The sequence below is a fragment of the Cucurbita pepo genome, chromosome 6, assembly GCF_057944985.1.
Source record: "Cucurbita pepo subsp. pepo isolate OVF chromosome 6, ASM5794498v1, whole genome shotgun sequence".
NCBI classification, from domain to species: domain Eukaryota; kingdom Viridiplantae; phylum Streptophyta; class Magnoliopsida; order Cucurbitales; family Cucurbitaceae; genus Cucurbita; species Cucurbita pepo.
The window spans coordinates 4103555-4120787 of record NC_141803.1 but is presented as its reverse complement, the minus strand read 5'-3'; the positions used below and the strand labels follow the sequence as shown (position 1 = coordinate 4120787).

The 17233-nt window shown below is 35.4% G+C and overlaps 1 protein-coding gene, 3 non-coding genes and 1 pseudogene across 6 annotated transcripts; 4 read left to right on the top strand and 1 right to left on the bottom strand.

Annotated features, from left to right (window-relative positions):
- The first annotated feature begins 665 nt into the window (after positions 1-665).
- Positions 666-739, top strand: TRNAI-UAU (transfer RNA isoleucine (anticodon UAU)). The gene has a single exon. It is a non-coding gene; the product is annotated as a tRNA-Ile (tRNA).
- A 177-nt stretch (positions 740-916) lies between these two features.
- Positions 917-990, top strand: TRNAI-UAU (transfer RNA isoleucine (anticodon UAU)). Its single transcript has one exon. It is a non-coding gene; the product is annotated as a tRNA-Ile (tRNA).
- Positions 991-1218: 228 nt separating this feature from the next.
- Positions 1219-1292, top strand: TRNAI-UAU (transfer RNA isoleucine (anticodon UAU)). Its single transcript has one exon. It is a non-coding gene; the product is annotated as a tRNA-Ile (tRNA).
- Positions 1293-1364: 72 nt separating this feature from the next.
- On the bottom strand, positions 1365-3745 carry LOC111796561 (transcription factor TCP4 pseudogene; annotated as a pseudogene). The gene is made up of 2 exons (XR_015421317.1): positions 1683-3745; positions 1365-1585 (listed from the first exon to the last, which is right to left on the bottom strand). The product of XR_015421317.1 is annotated as a transcription factor TCP4 pseudogene (transcript).
- Positions 3746-6768: 3023 nt separating this feature from the next.
- Positions 6769-13319, top strand: LOC111796746 (protein SEEDLING PLASTID DEVELOPMENT 1). Of its 2 annotated transcripts, none has more exons than XM_023679492.2 (9): positions 6769-7359; positions 8393-8607; positions 8809-8959; positions 9469-9660; positions 10470-10632; positions 10720-10964; positions 11738-11917; positions 12074-12196; positions 12829-13319. In XM_023679492.2, exons 1-9 carry the CDS (start codon positions 6943-6945, stop codon positions 13141-13143), a joined length of 2001 nt encoding a protein of 666 aa, XP_023535260.1. In that variant the 5' UTR covers positions 6769-6942; the 3' UTR covers positions 13144-13319. The 2 variants fall into 2 exon arrangements, with proteins under 2 accessions (XP_023535260.1, XP_086981109.1); XM_087124983.1 differs by having other exon boundaries at positions 12803-12997.
- The last annotated feature ends 3914 nt before the right edge of the window (positions 13320-17233 follow it).

Sequence of the window (17233 nt, the reverse complement as noted above, 5' to 3'; positions counted from 1 at the left end):
CTATTATATTATTCTAATTTTTTTTTAGAAAGATTTTTAAATATTTACTAAACTCCTAATATACATATTATTTATAATTTTATAAATATATTATTTTGATTTAAATATTAATTTAAATAAAACATTCGAGGTTTTGTAGCTCGGTTGGTTTGAGCGTTAGATTTATAAGTCGAAGGTCGACTGTTAAGGATATTTAATATAAATTATAGTTTACCATATATATCATATTTGATATTTTATCATAAGGCAAATATCTAGATATTTGTCTTATTAACATAAATATCTTTTCATTTATTGGTATTTTCATTTATTACTTTTCTCATATCCTTGTAATTTATTTGATTATAAATAATATAACTTTCGTACCATTTAAGTGTGGTGGATTATGCAAACATCTTGTTTAAGTCTCGTCAAAACCATTCATTTTATATATCATTTTTATTATATTATTTTCATGTAAATATAGATTTAATTAAATTTTATATATCATTTTTATTATATTATTTTCATGTAAATATAGATTTAATTAAAACATTGGTCTCATGGGCAGAAAGTTGCGGATTTTTCGAGGTATAAATATTTAATAAGCTTTCAATATACGTATTATTTTTAAATTTTTTATTATATTATTTTCATTTAAGTATTGATTTAATTACAACATCTAAGGTTTCGTAGCTCAGTTGGTTAGAGCGTTGGTCTTATGAGCCGAAGGTTGCGGGTTTGAACCCCGTCAAAACCAATAATTTAAATTTAAGTAGTAGGAGCATATTATATATAATTTCATTTAGATAAATTTATTATATTATTTTCATATAAGAATCCATTTAATCAAAATATTCAAGGTTTTAGGATTTTAGGAGCTGAAAGTCGCGGGTTCGACCCCACTAGAACCAATATTAGAATCTATTATATTCAAGGTTCTGTAGCTCAGTTGGTTAGAGTGTTGGTCTTATGAGCCGAAAGTCGCGGGTTCGAACCCCGCTAGAACCAATAATTAATATCCAAATAGTAGAGTATTTTAATATTAACTCATTAATTAGAGTCTCGGTTTTTATGAGCAAAAGTTGCAGGTTCGAAACCCAATTGGAGCCCATAAAGGTTTAAATTACTTTAGTTTATAAATTTATTATTATTTTATTTTCATGTAAATATTTATTTAATTACAACCCTTTTATTATATCATTTTCATTTAAAAATTGATTTAATTTATCCATCAAGGGTTCCGTAGCTCAGTTGGTTAGAGCGTTGGTCTTATGAGCCGAAGGTCGCGGGTTCGAGCCCCGCCGGAACCAATAAAATTATATATACCTTTTTTAATATATATATCGATAAGCCTACCATATCAGAGCATTAAAGACCAGGAGAACTTTGAATAAATTCCTTTTCTGGAAATTGGGTATCCATTATTATCATCATGAAACACAAGGGAAAAAAGCTGCCAGAACAAGCACTGGAAAATGTTGTACAATCTTATAAAACGTAAATTCTCCGCCATTAAATTACACCCACCATTGTTGACGATGAACAAAGCTATGAAATAAAGAAACCCAGCAGCAGCTTTAACTGACTTTATTACTTCACAAGCCTGCAAAAAAAAAAAAAAAAACAACTTCCAGATGAACTCACGATGCTCAGAAGCGGAATTCAGTAGAACAGTGTATTGATGTATTGTGATTTCTTACAGAAATGGAGAGAGGGATTTGAGCAGTTGTGTTTAACAATGGCGGGAGTTGGAGGAAGCAGAGGATGGCTTTTCAGACATGCCATCGTGTTCCTCTTCACCCGGGATCAGCGCTGGAATTAGAAATCTGGAGAATCCGCCGTAGGCGAATCCAAGACCTGGAAATGAAGATGGGTTCATCGACTGTGGAGTTGCATGTTGTTGTTGATTGTCGACGAAGGCGATTGATGGGTCTATCCAAGCGCGAATCGAGGGCGTGTAACTGGACTGAAGGGGTCCCCTCTGAGAAACCAATTGGTTTTCTCCAAACAGCGGTTGCAGATATGGCGACGCCGGCGGAAAATTCGAGGTTGTTACCTGCGAGTTGTATAAGAATTCTCCATTCACACCGCTGTCTCCGCCGCTACTATGATCGGCTGTCACCGTGTTCCGATGCATTATCCTCTGGAATCGGTTGATTTCCATGGCCGATTGAGGTTGCTGCTCCGACCATTCATCGAAGCCATATAATGATGTTGTTCCAGAGAAAAATGAATGGTCGTTTTGATGATTTTGAGGAATTGGATGCTGAGTTCCTTCCGATTCGAGATTTGAATTTGGGGCTTTAAGAGACTGTAAGGAAAGCCGTAGATCTTGCGATCGGCTACTGGTTCTGGATTGTAAATCCGGCGGGAACGTGTCGAACTCGAAAATCGACGACGGCGTCTCTGCTGCTGCCGTCGTAGTCATCGGTAAAAACGATTTGAAGCTATCGACGATCGAATCCGAATTAAACGATGGCGGAAGAAAACAGGAGTTGTCGCTATTAGGGTTTTCCTCCGTTGAAGTCTTCTTCAAATTCTGCATAGTACATTCCGAAATTCCGCCGTCGCCGAACACGAAATTCGCTCTCCGATAACTGTTTCTCGTGATACTCCCCTCCGGCGGGTGATTAGCAACCGGAATCTTGTATTCACTGTTCTTCTTCTCCTCGTGCGTTGCCGATTTTCCGGTGTTCGTATCCAAAACATTTGGATTCCATCCAGGAAGCTCTCGAAGCTTGTCTATGGCGGGTTTCGCCTTCTTGATGAGCCAGTCGACGGCCTTGCTCGGCCGGTCGTAGCCAAGGCGGTCCTGCACGTCGTAGAACTCGATAGCGGTGTGAGCCGAAAGTCTAACACGACGGTCCCTCATGCCTTTCGCCGTGCAAACTTTACTGTGACGGTCTTTTCTTCCAATCGAACGAACAATACGACCTCCTTGAACCTCCACGATTTCGCTTACACCGCCACCGCCCCCGCCCCCGCCACCGCCTCTGCTTCTTACTTCCGGTTTCGGTGATTTCCCAGGCCGTTGATTGCCGAACTCCCCCATTCTTCCTTCATCTTGGAAGCTCCACCCGGCGGGAGATGAATCCAACGCCGGAGAAAAACAGGGACGCTTCTTGGTTTCTCGTGAGTCTAAACTCGCATATAAAAACTGAAGGTTCCGTTCATCTTCTTCTTTATCTTCTTCCCCTGTTTTACCAAACGTTATAACCCGACTCCGGTACCGCCGATGAAGAAGAAGATGATGACGACGGCGACGATGATGATCTGGATCCAGACTCAGACCCTTGAGATACCCCTCTTCCAGCTTGAATCGACTGTTGATTCCGATTCACTTTCCGATAATGGCTTCTGCAACTAAAACCACCATTGATTCTAAAACCTCTCCAAAAGGACTCCGCCATTGAATCTTCCCGCCGCTCACCATGAAGCCCTCAAAATCAAAACCCCAATCAAATCTCATCCGAATCAATCCTAAAACCCCTAACCCATCTCCTCAGACGCTTTACAGATCGACGACGGAGCTGATAAAGAAATCAAGAACGTCGCAACTTCCAAGAAAGAGAGAGGGAATCGGGAAGTTAAAAATTAGTGGAAAAAGGAATGGAGGGAGGGATTCAAAAAGTTCATGGGAAATGTGATGATGGTGATGATGGAGATGGGCCTATAATAAGAGGCCCTGTTTCTGCCAGTCGCAGCCTCCGCCAGCCTTTTGCTTTTGCACCGCGCCCCCCCTCTCTCTCTCTCCCCTCTTTCTCTCTCTTAATTTTAAATTTTATTTTTCCTTATATTTTAATTAGTTGAATTATATTTTTACGTCACATTATCCCATAAACTAAGTAAAAATTAAAAATATATGAATTTTAAATTTTATTTACAATTTACCATGTACGGATATTAACTAAAAATTAAAAATAAAATAAAATAAATAAGTTATTGCGATTAATTGTAATTATTTTTAAAATCATCTCAAATTTAACTAAAATAAAAGGTTAATTAAAAAAAAAAAAAAGATATAAATTCTGTTTCTGTATTATAATAATTAAAACCATTAATTATTATTCTTTCATCCACTTCTTCAATAAAGAGGAGAGGTACGTCATCCATGACAGCTGATTTTAAATATTAATTTATTTAATTTTAAATTATAAAAAAGTACGAATAAATTAAAATAATAGATTTGTTATAAATTATTTAGAGAGGTTACTATCAATGAAATACGACATAATTCAATTACCACAAATTATTATTTTTTAAAATTTTTAAACTTAAAAACTTATAAAAATTTAAATGTTGTATTTTTTATATTTTTATTTATTTATTATTTAATAGATTAAATATAAAATCCCACCTGGATTATCCGAATTTTATTTATTTAATACAGGCGGCGTGTTCCTTTTAATTATTAAAAAGGAAAATAATTAGGAATTTAATAAAATTGTATGAATTAATAATAAATGGATGGATATTGGACGGTATGTCTCACAGATCTGATTTGGACCAATGATTGGCGTACTAAAAAATTTATTAAATATATAATGCCGTCAAATCCAGCCTATTAAACTTTTTTTTTATTATTATTATTTTAAATAAAAAGCGCTCTAGTTATAATAATTTTTGTTGTCCCATATCGGTTGAAGAAAGAAACAAAACATGGTGTAGTAGGGTGTGAAATCTCTATAACAGACGTGTTTTAAAATTGTGAGACTGACGTCGATACATAACGGACAAAAACGAACAATATTTATGAGCTTGAGCTATTATATTGATGCTCGAAAGATTTAGAATGAATTAATTAATTTTATTCATCCACCTTTTAAATTTCTTATTAATTAAAACTATATGATATTTGTATTATAATTTAATTTTCTTATTAATATTAGTATTAATAATTTAATTGATTAAAAAATATTTGGTAAATCGAAAGGTATGTGTATTGTATTGGAATTCTGATAAATTAAAATTTTAAATTTTTTTAAAAATAATTAAATATGAATTTATATTTATATTTTTCAATTTTGTGGATTGTATATTTGTATATTAAAATATTTAGACACATTAATACGTCACTCAAATACTATTTAACCTAAGAAAATTAACTTATCTTATAATAAAATTTCATATGAAAATAGATAATTTATAGTATATAAATTTTAAAATAAGGATTTAAATGAAAAATAATATGTTTAAACCATATTGTAAAAAATAAAACCAACCACGTTGTGGCATGCAATTTTATTTATTTATTTAATGTTTAAATAAAGCTTTCATTTCCCCCACAAGGATATCAATAATTATTTAATTTTCTTGATTGATTTAATTTTGTTTTTTGTTGTGTTTTTTAGTTGAAATAAATCACGGAATAATTAAAATAAAATGGAATAATATAATAATAAACAAAACAAAACAAAATAAAAGACTAATAAAATAAAATTAATTTATATATTTGTACGTGTGGGTGTGACTAGATACGTACGCATCCCAGTCACCGTCCATATAAATAGTCCACTAAATTCATATTTTTAATTTCAACTTTACCAAAATATATTATATTTATATATATATTTTCAACTCTGTCTGAGTCTGCACTCCTGTCCTTTACTTAACTTCGACTCTACTCCAACTCGGTAAGTAGTAGTAGTTAGTTAGTTTTTTTCATGAACCTCGGTCTGGCAGCTTGTCTCCTGAAACTGATGAAAGTGATTCAATTCCATTGCCTGGACTATGTACTTCTTTCGTTTCGTCTTACAGTTACAAAAGATAATTCTTCTTTCGGACAGTCTTAGTTTATTGTGAAAGAATAGATTCTCGACCGGCCATAAGTCCTCTTTAGGAGAAAGAACCAATGAGATCGGGTTGTAGAGGCTCAAGATTGAATGAATTTACTCGACAACAAAGAATACATAGGTGAAGGAGAATGCAGAAATAGAGCAGAGAAATATATATATATAATTGAACGTGTGTATTCTCATAATACATACAAATAACAAAAAAATATAAACTAATTAAATATTGAAAATAAAATATAATATAATACAAATCAAATCAGGAAGGAAAGAATACGAAGATATATTCCATTATTAATATATTTTCTAAATATTATATAACATTTTTATACGTGATTATGACTCATAACACTTATACATTGAAAAACGTTATACTTTTCGAGTGTTTGGATTATAATAACGTTTATATGACTCAATAATTTGACTAACTCGAACCAACTTGTTGGATGATGAAAGTCCCACATCGGCTAATTTAGATAATGATCATGGATTTATAAAAAAGAATATTCCCTCTATTGGTACGAGACCTTTTGGGAAAGCATAAAGCAAAACCACGCTTATGTTCAGAGCGGACAATATCATACCATTGTTGAGAGTCGTGTTCGTCAACGCAATCTAACCAAACCGAACCGAACAACTGCATGCTCCCATAGGATCGTGATTTAGATGTTTAATAATAATAATAATAATAATTTATTATTATTATTATTTGAAGAGCGTTTGAATTGAATTATAATCCTATTTCAGTTTTATTTCAGTTTTAAGCCACGTTGGGCCATGCATTTGGCAGGCCCAATTAGGATTGGGCCCGTCTCTTCAATCTAATTGGGCTGATATGTGGCCCATTAGTGAATGAAAAAAGTAAGCCCAACCCGGCTCTAATCTTTATTAGTCCTCTCACATTAATATTTCAGTTATAATATTTAAATTTAGGGCTAAAGATATTTATTCAAATTTGAAAGTGAATTATTTATTTATTGTATGAAAAATAATAATTATCATTATTGCAAATTCGAAGATCAATGGAGAAAGATCAGTCATCTTCTTCCATGTTTGTGGCCAGAAAGAACTGAAAATTCTACCAATCGGATACTGAAGAACTGTTTGATAATTTTTCGAGGGAAGTTGAAATCCAGAGTAGGGTTTCAACTTTTCCCGCCATTAACAGATGCTTAGGTTTACACAGCTTAATCATCTTCTTCTTCTTCCTCCAACAACCCAGCTCAAGTGCCAAGCTCTTCTTCCCAAGTTTCACCGTCAATCCCTTCAACTATTTCCTCAACGATCATTGATTTCTCAGTTTCTCGTGAATCGGGCATCTGGGAATCGACGATTATGTTTGTTCTCTATGAATTCCCCTGAAATTTCTTCCCGTGATGAAGAATTCGACGATGAATTGGACCGGTTGTTGGTGCTCTTACCTGAAGAAATGCGGCGAAGAATAAGGGAGCATGAGGAGTGTCACCAACTGATTGAAGTTGTCTTGGATTTGGGTCGGAAACCACTGGCTCGGTTTCCTACTGGGGATTTCTTGCTCTCCCATTCTCAAATAACTGTTGATGACCTACGGTTTGCCACTTCCAAGGTATGTTCGGCTCTTTGTTCACATTCTTTTGCTTGTTTATTTATTTTGATAAGACTGCCCACGTCCTGTTTGATTATTTGTCTGGGAAGTTAGAAATTGAACACAATTATAATATACCAACCCAATTCGTATATTGCGTTAACTTCTCCAAATTTATTTCTAAAACTGGTTGTTAATGGCGACCATGTGGAGTAGCGTTAATCTTTTACTAAGACTGGCAGATTAGGAGTGTTGTGTTCAATTCATGTCTGTAGTATGAGAATCTCGACTGGTATGAATTGGAGGAAAGTTGTCTTTGAGGAGGTGAAGGCCTTGAGGATTTTGGAACTTGGAAATTTCTCACTGTACCACCGCGTAATTGGTGGAAGGTCAGTTGGTAACTTGGTATTACTCTTAAAGTTCAAATAGGACAGGATGGTTGGTTCTTTGATTAATGCTCGGTTCGTAAAAAATGTGGTTGAATTACAAGTTTAGTCTATGAACGTTCAAGTCAATATCGATTTGATCCCTAAACTTTGAGAAAGATCTAATAGATTTCTAAACTTCAATTGTGTTCGGTAGGTGATTGAAGTTTAATAAGTTCTTAACCTTTCAAATTTGTCCAATTGGTGCATGAATTTACTTTTGGGTCGAATAAGTTCTTGATATTCTACATTTTTTCAAACTCACGGGTATAATAGACACAAAACTGAAGGTTCAATGTCCCATTAGACATCAAATTTAAATTTCAAATACGTGGGAACCTATTAGATATAGAATTAAAGATTTGAAGACTAATTAGACACTTTTAAAGCCGAGTGATCTATTAGACACAAATATAAAAATTCAGAAAATAAACTTGTAATTTAGCAATTTAACCGAAAAAGATCAATCAGTACAAAAAAAAAAGACTTGCTAGGATTAAAATCCCCCACTTCTTACTCCTCCAGAAGGATAAAAAAGCTTAACTCATGTGGCTGAGTAAATTAAAGTATAAGTTTTAACCACTTAAAAATAAAAACCATGTCAAGATCTTTGTACTACTGCATTGCAGGTCGGTGACTTTGCCATTGACAATAGAGCTGGCATTAGTAGAACATTGCATCGGATCAGTGCCATCAGGAATCGAAAAGGTGTAATTATTGGTCTAACTTGTCGTGTGGGTCGAGCTATCTCAGGAAGTGCTATCTTGCTGAGGGATTTGATTCAAGATGGGTCTTCTTTGTTGCTCATTGGGCCTCCAGGGGTGGGAAAAACCACAATTATCAGGTTAGCAAACTTTTAGTTTTGTGCATACATATTCTTTCTTAAAGCCCAATAGATTTTGAAAAAGGAAATACCGTAATTTGTAGATCCCTATTTCAAGCTGACAGAAACAGAGTTCCTTATAATTAGATAGTATAACTTAGAGATAATTTACGATTTTTTTATGTGGAAATCCTTGAGTAATGCTCTGTGACATTTTTGTAGGGAAATAGCTAGGATTCTTGCTAATGATTTCAAGAAGCGTGTAATGATTGTAGACACCTCCAATGAGATTGGTGGCGATGGTGATATACCTCATGCAGGAATTGGTAATGCTCGTCGAATGCAGGTTCCAGACTCTGATATGCAACATAAGGTATGACATGAAACTCAATGTCTGCATTTGTCTTTCTGAACCAACAAGACTTCGTTCCTAGGTACTTACTTCGACCTGGTGATGGTGACTTTTGGGTAAGGTATGGCAATGGTTGTTTTTTGGGTTTGATAGAAATAAGGCTCTCAGACCTGATGGTTTCATGATAAACTTTTATCAGGATAATTTGGAAGATTTAAAGGAGGATATCTAGAAAGTCTTTTGCAAGTTTTATGAGAGGGGGATATAGATTCAGCCACGAATGAGACTGGCGTGTGTTTGATTCCCCAAAAATGACTAGGCCAATAAAGTAAAACAGTTCAGGCTAATAAGCCTTGTGACCAATCTATCTAAGACAATTGCAACAACATTAGCAGCAAAATTTCATTCGTGGGGTTGATTCATCTTTTTCACTTCTCACGCATTATATGTTTGGGCACAGTAATGAGTTGATTGCGATTTCATTCATCTTATTCATGTTTATTGATGTCTTACATTTTTCACTTGATCAGGTTTTGATTGAAGCAGTTGAAAACCATATGCCTCAAGTAATTATTATAGATGAAATAAGCACAAAACTTGAAGCCATGGCTGCAAGCACCATAGCCCAACGTGGTATTCAGCTAGTTGCTACTGCTCATGGAGTTACAATTGAAAACCTGATCATGAATCCTTTACTGGAGATGCTTGTTGGAGGAATACAGGTGTGATCTGTTCTTACCTCACTGCATTCTTCTGATTATTTTGATTTTTCAAGTACTGTGAGTGATGGGTATTTTAACAAATGCTTAAGAATAGACTGTTGCACAATATATACTTGTTCTCAGTGCATGGGACTATCTACCTGTCTCCCTTATTGTTGGTGGTTGAGTGTTGTTTCCCTCTTAATTCAATTGATTTCTCTAATTTTGTTAACGGGGATCCTTTACTGCCGAATTTTCAAGTTAAGCATGAGATAGGAAATAGTGTCTCACGAAGAGAGAGGAAATAGTGTCTCCCTTCGCAGTACTTCATTATGAGATCCCACACCGGTTGGAGAGGAGAATGAAACATTCTTTAAAAGAGTGTAGAAACCTCTCCCTAAAAGACGACTTTTAAAATTTTTGAGGGGAAACCCGAAAGGGAAAGCTCAAAGAGGACAATATCTGCCAGCGGTGGGTTTGGGCTATTGCAAATGGTATCAGAGCTAGACACCGGGCGGTGGGCCAGCGAGGACGCTAGGCCCTGAAGGAGGCGTGAATTGTGAGATCCTACATCGGTTGGAGAGGAGAACAAAGCATTCTTTGTAAGGGTGTGGAAACCTCTCCCTATCAGACGTGTTTTAAAAACCTTGAGAGGTAGCCCGAAAGGGAAATCCCGAAAAAGACAATATCTGCTAGCGGTGGGCTTGAGCTGTTACATTCGTAGTTCGTCTTTAAAACTCACTTACTTTTATGACGAATGAACTTAAATGTGTGTGTGTGCGGGCGCTTTGTAACTTTGGAACTTATAGCTCAATAAAATCATTTTACAGAGTGTAACTCTTGGGGATGAGGAGGCAAGCCGGAGACGTGTTCAAAAGACTGTGCTGGAAAGAAAAGGACCTTCAACATTTGCTTGTGGAGTAGAGATCATATCGAAGACTGAGTTGAGAGTTCATCGTAGCCTTGACGCAACTGTTGACGCCATTCTTTGTGGTAAACAATTGTTATTAAATAATATGGAAATTTGAAGCAGCTTGCAGCAACCACTTTCAGCTTATTGTCACCACTTCTTTTGTGAAGGTCGTTTTCCTAATGTTGAAGTTCGAAGGATCAATACTACAGAGGGGAAAGAATCTATACAAAGTGATACCTTCGTATCCACTTTCTCCCACAATAAGGATGAAGCTCCAGTGAATGCTTCCGATGCGTGTTATGAGAAAAGTGGTCAGCAGCCCAGTGAGATATCGTTTGAGATCCTTCCACCTGCAGGAGAATCCTCTGAAGAAGATGAAGGAAAGATTCCACTTCGTCTGTTTGTCTATGGGGTAAGATACAATCTTTCAACTTCGACAAATGAATGCGATGAACATCTTCTTCATGCTTAGAACTAATGTTAATAGTTTATTATGAACACCTTCTTCATGCTTAGAACTAATTGTTACTTTCATAAAAATTCAGCAAACTAAAAGTGTTTTTGAATCTTGTTTCAATTCTTTGAATCTTTCTGTTTGGAACTGAGATAAAATATGTCGGTTCAATATAGTTTAAACGTTGCTGCATATTGTTACCGGGCAGTGGAACAGGTCACACTACATATTGTCGGCGTATCTGAAACATTTAACATTCCAGCAATAAGATATTGTTGACTTTTAACGTGAGATCCATGTCGGTTGGAGAGAGGAACAAAACATTCTTTATAAGAGTGTGGAAACCTCTCCCTAGTAGACGCGTTTTAAAACCGTGAGGCTGACGGCGATACATAACGGGCCAAAGCGGACAATATCTGCTAGCGGTGGGGTTGGACTGGTACAAATGGTAATCAGAGCTAGGTTACCGAGTGGTGTGCCAGTGAGGACGCTGGGCCCCCAAGGGAGGTGGATTGTGAGATCTTACATCGGTTGGAGAGGTGAGCGTAGCATTCCTTATAAGGGTGTGGAAACCTCTCCCTAGTAGACACGTTTTAAAATTGTGAGACTGATGACGATATATAACAGGCCAAAGCGGATAATATCTACTAGTAATGAGGTTGAGATGTTACATTTAGGGTTTAGGGAATAGCGGTTGGTTGTGAAACTTATTAAATGTGCAGCTGTTGTAGGTATTGGAAGAAAGCGTGATCCAAGGATTCAAGCAGTTAAGGATGAATGATGTGGCCATCCATTTTACTGATAATATCAGTGAGGCAGATGCCCTTTTTGCCTTGCAGTCCAAGCTCAAAAAGAATGCTGGGATTCAAGCTGCTGCAAAATCTCACGACATACCCATTTACGCGATTAAGGTATCAATATCTCTAGATTTACAAGCTAGAAACGAGTACTAATATTGTCTACGATACTTGACATGTACTTCTTCACTTGAAGTCAGAAGTTCAAATTCTCGTGCCCTACTCAGTAATCATCTTTCTCATAGTGTACTCTTCTTTTCCCCCTTGTAGACTGGTTCATTAGTGCATATCACGAGGACCTTAAGGGCACTAATTCTTGATCAGGAAGATGAGGGAGAAGATTTTGAATCATTGAGCAGGACAAGATCTTCTGAGAAAATTGATGCTTTGGAGGTATGCCTGATCTTTCATTTTCTTTTATATATGCGTAGTACACTTTGGGTCCATTTAACTTGAGATTAGTTTTTATTTGGTCCTAATAGTTTCAAAACTTCAAAACTTCATTTGATAATCATCTTGTTTTTCATCTTCTATTTTTAAAAATTAAGCTCATAAACAATACTTCTATCTACGTTGGATTAATAACGTGTATACATGTCACCATCTCTCCCCCACCTCCTACGGCGTGGATGTTGAGGATTGTTGGGAGAGGAGTCCCACATCGACTAATTTAGGGAATGATCATGGGTTTATAAGTAAGGAATACATCTCTATTGGTACGAGGCATTTTGGGAAAGTCCAAAGCAAAGCCATGAGAGCTTATGCTCAAAATGGACAATATCGTACTATTGTTGAGGTTCGTGATTCTTAACCATGGGAGTTGTTTCTTTTAGAAAAACACCGTTCTTTTGGTGGCTGGTAAAAGATTTGGGTTAGGTTATTATGTTCTTGAAACCATAATTTATCATTCCAGAGCAGAAATTAGCTGTTTTCATCGATCTTTGCCGGTTATCTTCTTGATGAATATGTTCTGTTCACTACACATAATAGCACTTGCAGTTCTTTTATTGCTTGCTACCTCACAGGAAGCCAGAATGGCCATTGAGCAGATAGTTATCCCTAGAGAAGAGTCTGTTGAGCTCCTCCCTAGGCCACCCCACATCCTGTCTCTTCAGATGGACCTTATTCGGAAGTATCATCTACAGTCGGAGAGAATCGGCATGGAGACGGAGGAGAACGTTCGTCTCCGAATCTTACCCTTGATTGCTAATGTGGATGAAAATGTGAAAACACTTGGAAAAGTAGATCCTACTACCGAGTTTGACGACTTCATTGGTTCCGCTGGTGACACAAATGGATCTCACTATAGTGTAGATAGGTTACCGTTACTTCCTGAATAGCTATAATTGAACGTGTATCAAACATGTAAATACTAGGTTACAACTATAATTGAATGTGTTAGCATTCTCGTAACCTTGATTTACATGACTAAGTTTCTAGTGCACCACAAAAGTTGATAGTTCGGTCTCTCATTCCTACCATTGTTGAATATAAGAAGAATAAGACAATTTCAAAAGTCGATAGTTCAATCTCTCTCTTATGTCGTTGAGCTGTAGGAAGAACAAAAGGTCCAACCCATGAAAATAAGTTTGAAAGGAAGTTTAGGCATCCCTCCTTAAGATATCACCTCTCCTTCGACGATAGAAATCTTATTGCTCATATAATACACGAGTATACAAAAATAAAATACAAGTACGACTTTCAAGATAAAGGGTCGTTGAATTATTCTTAGTTTTTCATAACCAAGACCTCGAGGTTATCTGCCTTTTCATCCTGAATTCTTTGAGGATTTCATTCACAAGACTGAAGTTCAAACAAAACTACTCTATCCTTCAAACTTCGTACCAATAAAATCATGATCTTTCCTATTAGAATTTCAGTCATTTTCCTAACATCATTCGCACGTCAAAGAATTTTCTCTTTTTTAATTAAATATAAACAAAAAAAAAAAAAAAAAAACATTAGTAATGGTAGATGCATCAAAGGTTGGGATTTCTTTGTTTTATTGAATCCATTATACAATTCCCACTATTGTTCCATTCAGGGCACTCTTCCAAATACAAGAACCCTAAAAAAAATTCCCCACTAAACATTGTTCTTTCCTCTAAAAACCTACAAAAATCCATTAAGCTAGAGTGGAAAAGTACCAATTTTTTTTAGTCTCATTTTGTTATAGTGTTCTTATTGGCTCGACCGATATAGTTCAGTTAGTAGAGCTCTCGTTCTTGCAATTGGGTCGTTGTGGAGATATAACCATATATGCTATCTTTACAGAGAAGACTTAAAAATGCAGTAAAAATAGCATTTTTGCTTTCCTTTCTAATGATTAAATTTTTTTACTATTATATGTAGTTTATATTGCAGGTTTAAAATCATTCAAACTTGACATGATCGGATCTTACTTATGGAGTGATTCGAATCTCAAATAAGTGTTCATGCTTAAAATATTCCATCAACGAGTTAATCCAAATCTTACTTCCCTTGCAGTGATTCTTTATCCTTATATTTTATTTTAAACAACTTTTTTGAAATAATTACAAATTTTTTTTTTATAATAAAAAAACTTATCTTACTAACTAATTTAAGTCAGAGCATTATATTAAAGGGTTCAAATCATGAGGCATAAAGTCAAACCTCATTTTAAAAATTAAAAGGCCATAGCTGTTGGGAAAGTCAAAGTCAACATTTTGTGGGACATACCTCATTCATCAAAATATTAAACAAAAAATAAATATAAAAAAAGAAAAAAGACAAAAATAAATTATTTTAGTTTAATGTATTAATTTCACATTGGCCTATTTGTGATCCATTTTTATTTGATTTGTCCTTTTGTTGTCTTTTATTAATATATATATATATTTGTTAAATTTGTATAAATAATGAAAATTATTATTAATGAGATTTAATTAATTTTGTTTGTAGCAAGAACATAAGGTAGTGCTCCAATTAGAACATCACTAATTATGAGATTAGATAATTAATACAAATAATTTGTTGCTAACCTATGCTCAAATTAATTATATAAATATATTCAACACACAAAACCTTATTGCTAAAATTATATATATATTTTTTAATTTTTAATTTTTATTGCTTAGTGATTTTTATATTTATTAAAAGGAAAATTGTTTGCATGTGATGGAGTATTATTCAAATTCATTGTTTTTGTTGGAAATGTAAATTAATATATCCTAAGAAGTGAGGAAAAAAATGTAAAATATAATAAAGATAACATCCAATTAAAAAAAATATATCTTTTTTAGAGGGCGGGATTTCAACCATAATCATTACATGTCAGATCCCACGTTGGTTGAAGAGAGGAATAGAGCATTGGGTATAAGAGTGTAGAAACCTCTTCCTAGTAGACATGTTTTAAAATTGTAAAGTTGACGATGATACATAATGAGCTAAAACGAACAATATCTGCTAGTAGTGACCTTGAGTTGTTATAGTTGGTTTCAGAGTCAAACATTCGGTGGTGTGCCAACGAGAACGTTGGGCTCTTAAGGAGGTGGATTGTGAGATCCCACATCGATGGAAGAAGGGAACTATATCGTTTAAATCTGTGGGAGCTATCCTTAGTAAATTGAAATCATATATATACACAGCCGTGATCTCAAAATGTACTTTTTCTTCATTCTCTGTGTACTATATACCATCGTGTTGTACATACCAGTCATAAATAATAAAACCTTTAGCCAATATTCCTCATTGAATTTTCTCTCTCCTATTCTTTGTGTTCATCTTGATCGAGTGTGTGTTGTTGAGCGATCCTAACAATTGGTATTAGAGCTAACAACTGGTATTGATCCTAACAGTGAAAACTTCTCCATAGTGGACCTGTTTTAGAATAGATAAGTACACATGCTAAACGGCGACAAACCTGACAGTGCTAAGACAAGAACGAAAAGTACCTTATTTGTGGTGAGTATATACTACCAGAATTCGCTACAATGGAGAACCGAACGAATGCCATATTGTACGAAGTCGAGTAAATTAGCTTAAAGAGCATTAATTAAAGTAAGAGTCGGTTTAGAATGAATTTTGGTGCAATTAAAAAGGAGGTGTTTTAAGTGCTAAACAAAGAGCATATATGTAAGCACTAGTTAAAGTCATACCAAACAAGGGAAGGCCGCCAAAATTTAGAAACAACAAAGGTCCAAAAGCAAGAACCAAACACTTAGGTTCAAAGTGGTGAGGCCTTGCTACCAATACATTCCACTTCAACAAGTTTGTGGAGCTACCTGACCTTTTTTTCTTGAAAATGTTTGTGACAACTCGAGAACGTTTTCCAATGAAGTTTTCGTTAACCTAACAGTGAACTCTCAACGAGAAAGATAATGGATCGACGGTAAACGAGAACTAAAAGTGAGATCTTACGCTGTTGTCTTTCTGGGACTTTTCCTTTCGAACTTCCCCTCAAGGCTTTAAAACATGTTTGACTAGAGAGCGGTTTCCACACAAAGAAATGCTTTGTTCCCCTCTCCAACCGAGGTGAGATCTCACAACCCACTCCCTTTAGGGGGCCCAACGTTCTCGTGGGCACACCGCCTAGTGTCTGGCTCTGATACCATTTGTAACAGCTCAAACCCACCGCTAGTAGATATTGTCCTCTTTGGAATTTCCGTTCTGGGGTTCTCTTCAACATTTTAAAACGTGTCTATTAGTGAGAAGTTTTCACACCCTTATAAGAAAAGCTTCGTTCCTGACTCCAATCGAGGTGGGATCTCACACATCTCTCCCCACTCCTTTCTTCATTTTCGGTACAAAATTTTTACCATTTTCAAGGTGGGTTGTGGTGGAACCCTTACCCGGTTGTTTTCGAGTTTTAAGCAGCTAAAAACTTCAAACCGAGCAAAAGGTTAAAGTTAAAAAAGCATAAAAAAGTAACCTTTTTCTTCTTATAGCACCAAAGAAACGACATAGTTGGTCCAAAGGGACATATAACAGAAAGGCCAATTCCACCAACTTTACTGTTAAAAATTTACACACTGAATTACTCCAAAGTTAACAGTTTTACAGTAACCTACAAATCTTCATAATAATTCAATTCTTCACAACATCATTTCCTCTCCATTAACATCAACTTAATTTATTAGTTTAACCTTTGATTCGAGCATTCTCTACTACATTAGAGAACTATGGTATCGGAGTTCGAATCCCTCCTTATCCACAATCGACCAAAAAGGAAAGAACTTTTCACCTGGGTAAAAAAATTACGATCAGAATAACGGACCCAAAACAAGAGTGACTAAGAAAGCCCCGGAGATTCTATGAAAAATTGAAAACGTCCAAGTGAGCTGTGACTTATAAATAGGAAGATAAGGAGCCACCGTTTCTAGTGTTTCAACCACCTCTCAATGAAGGTTGCTCGAGTGTCAAAACCAAGCAGCGGTGGTTGGTTTTCCTTATACAATTCTTCATAACATC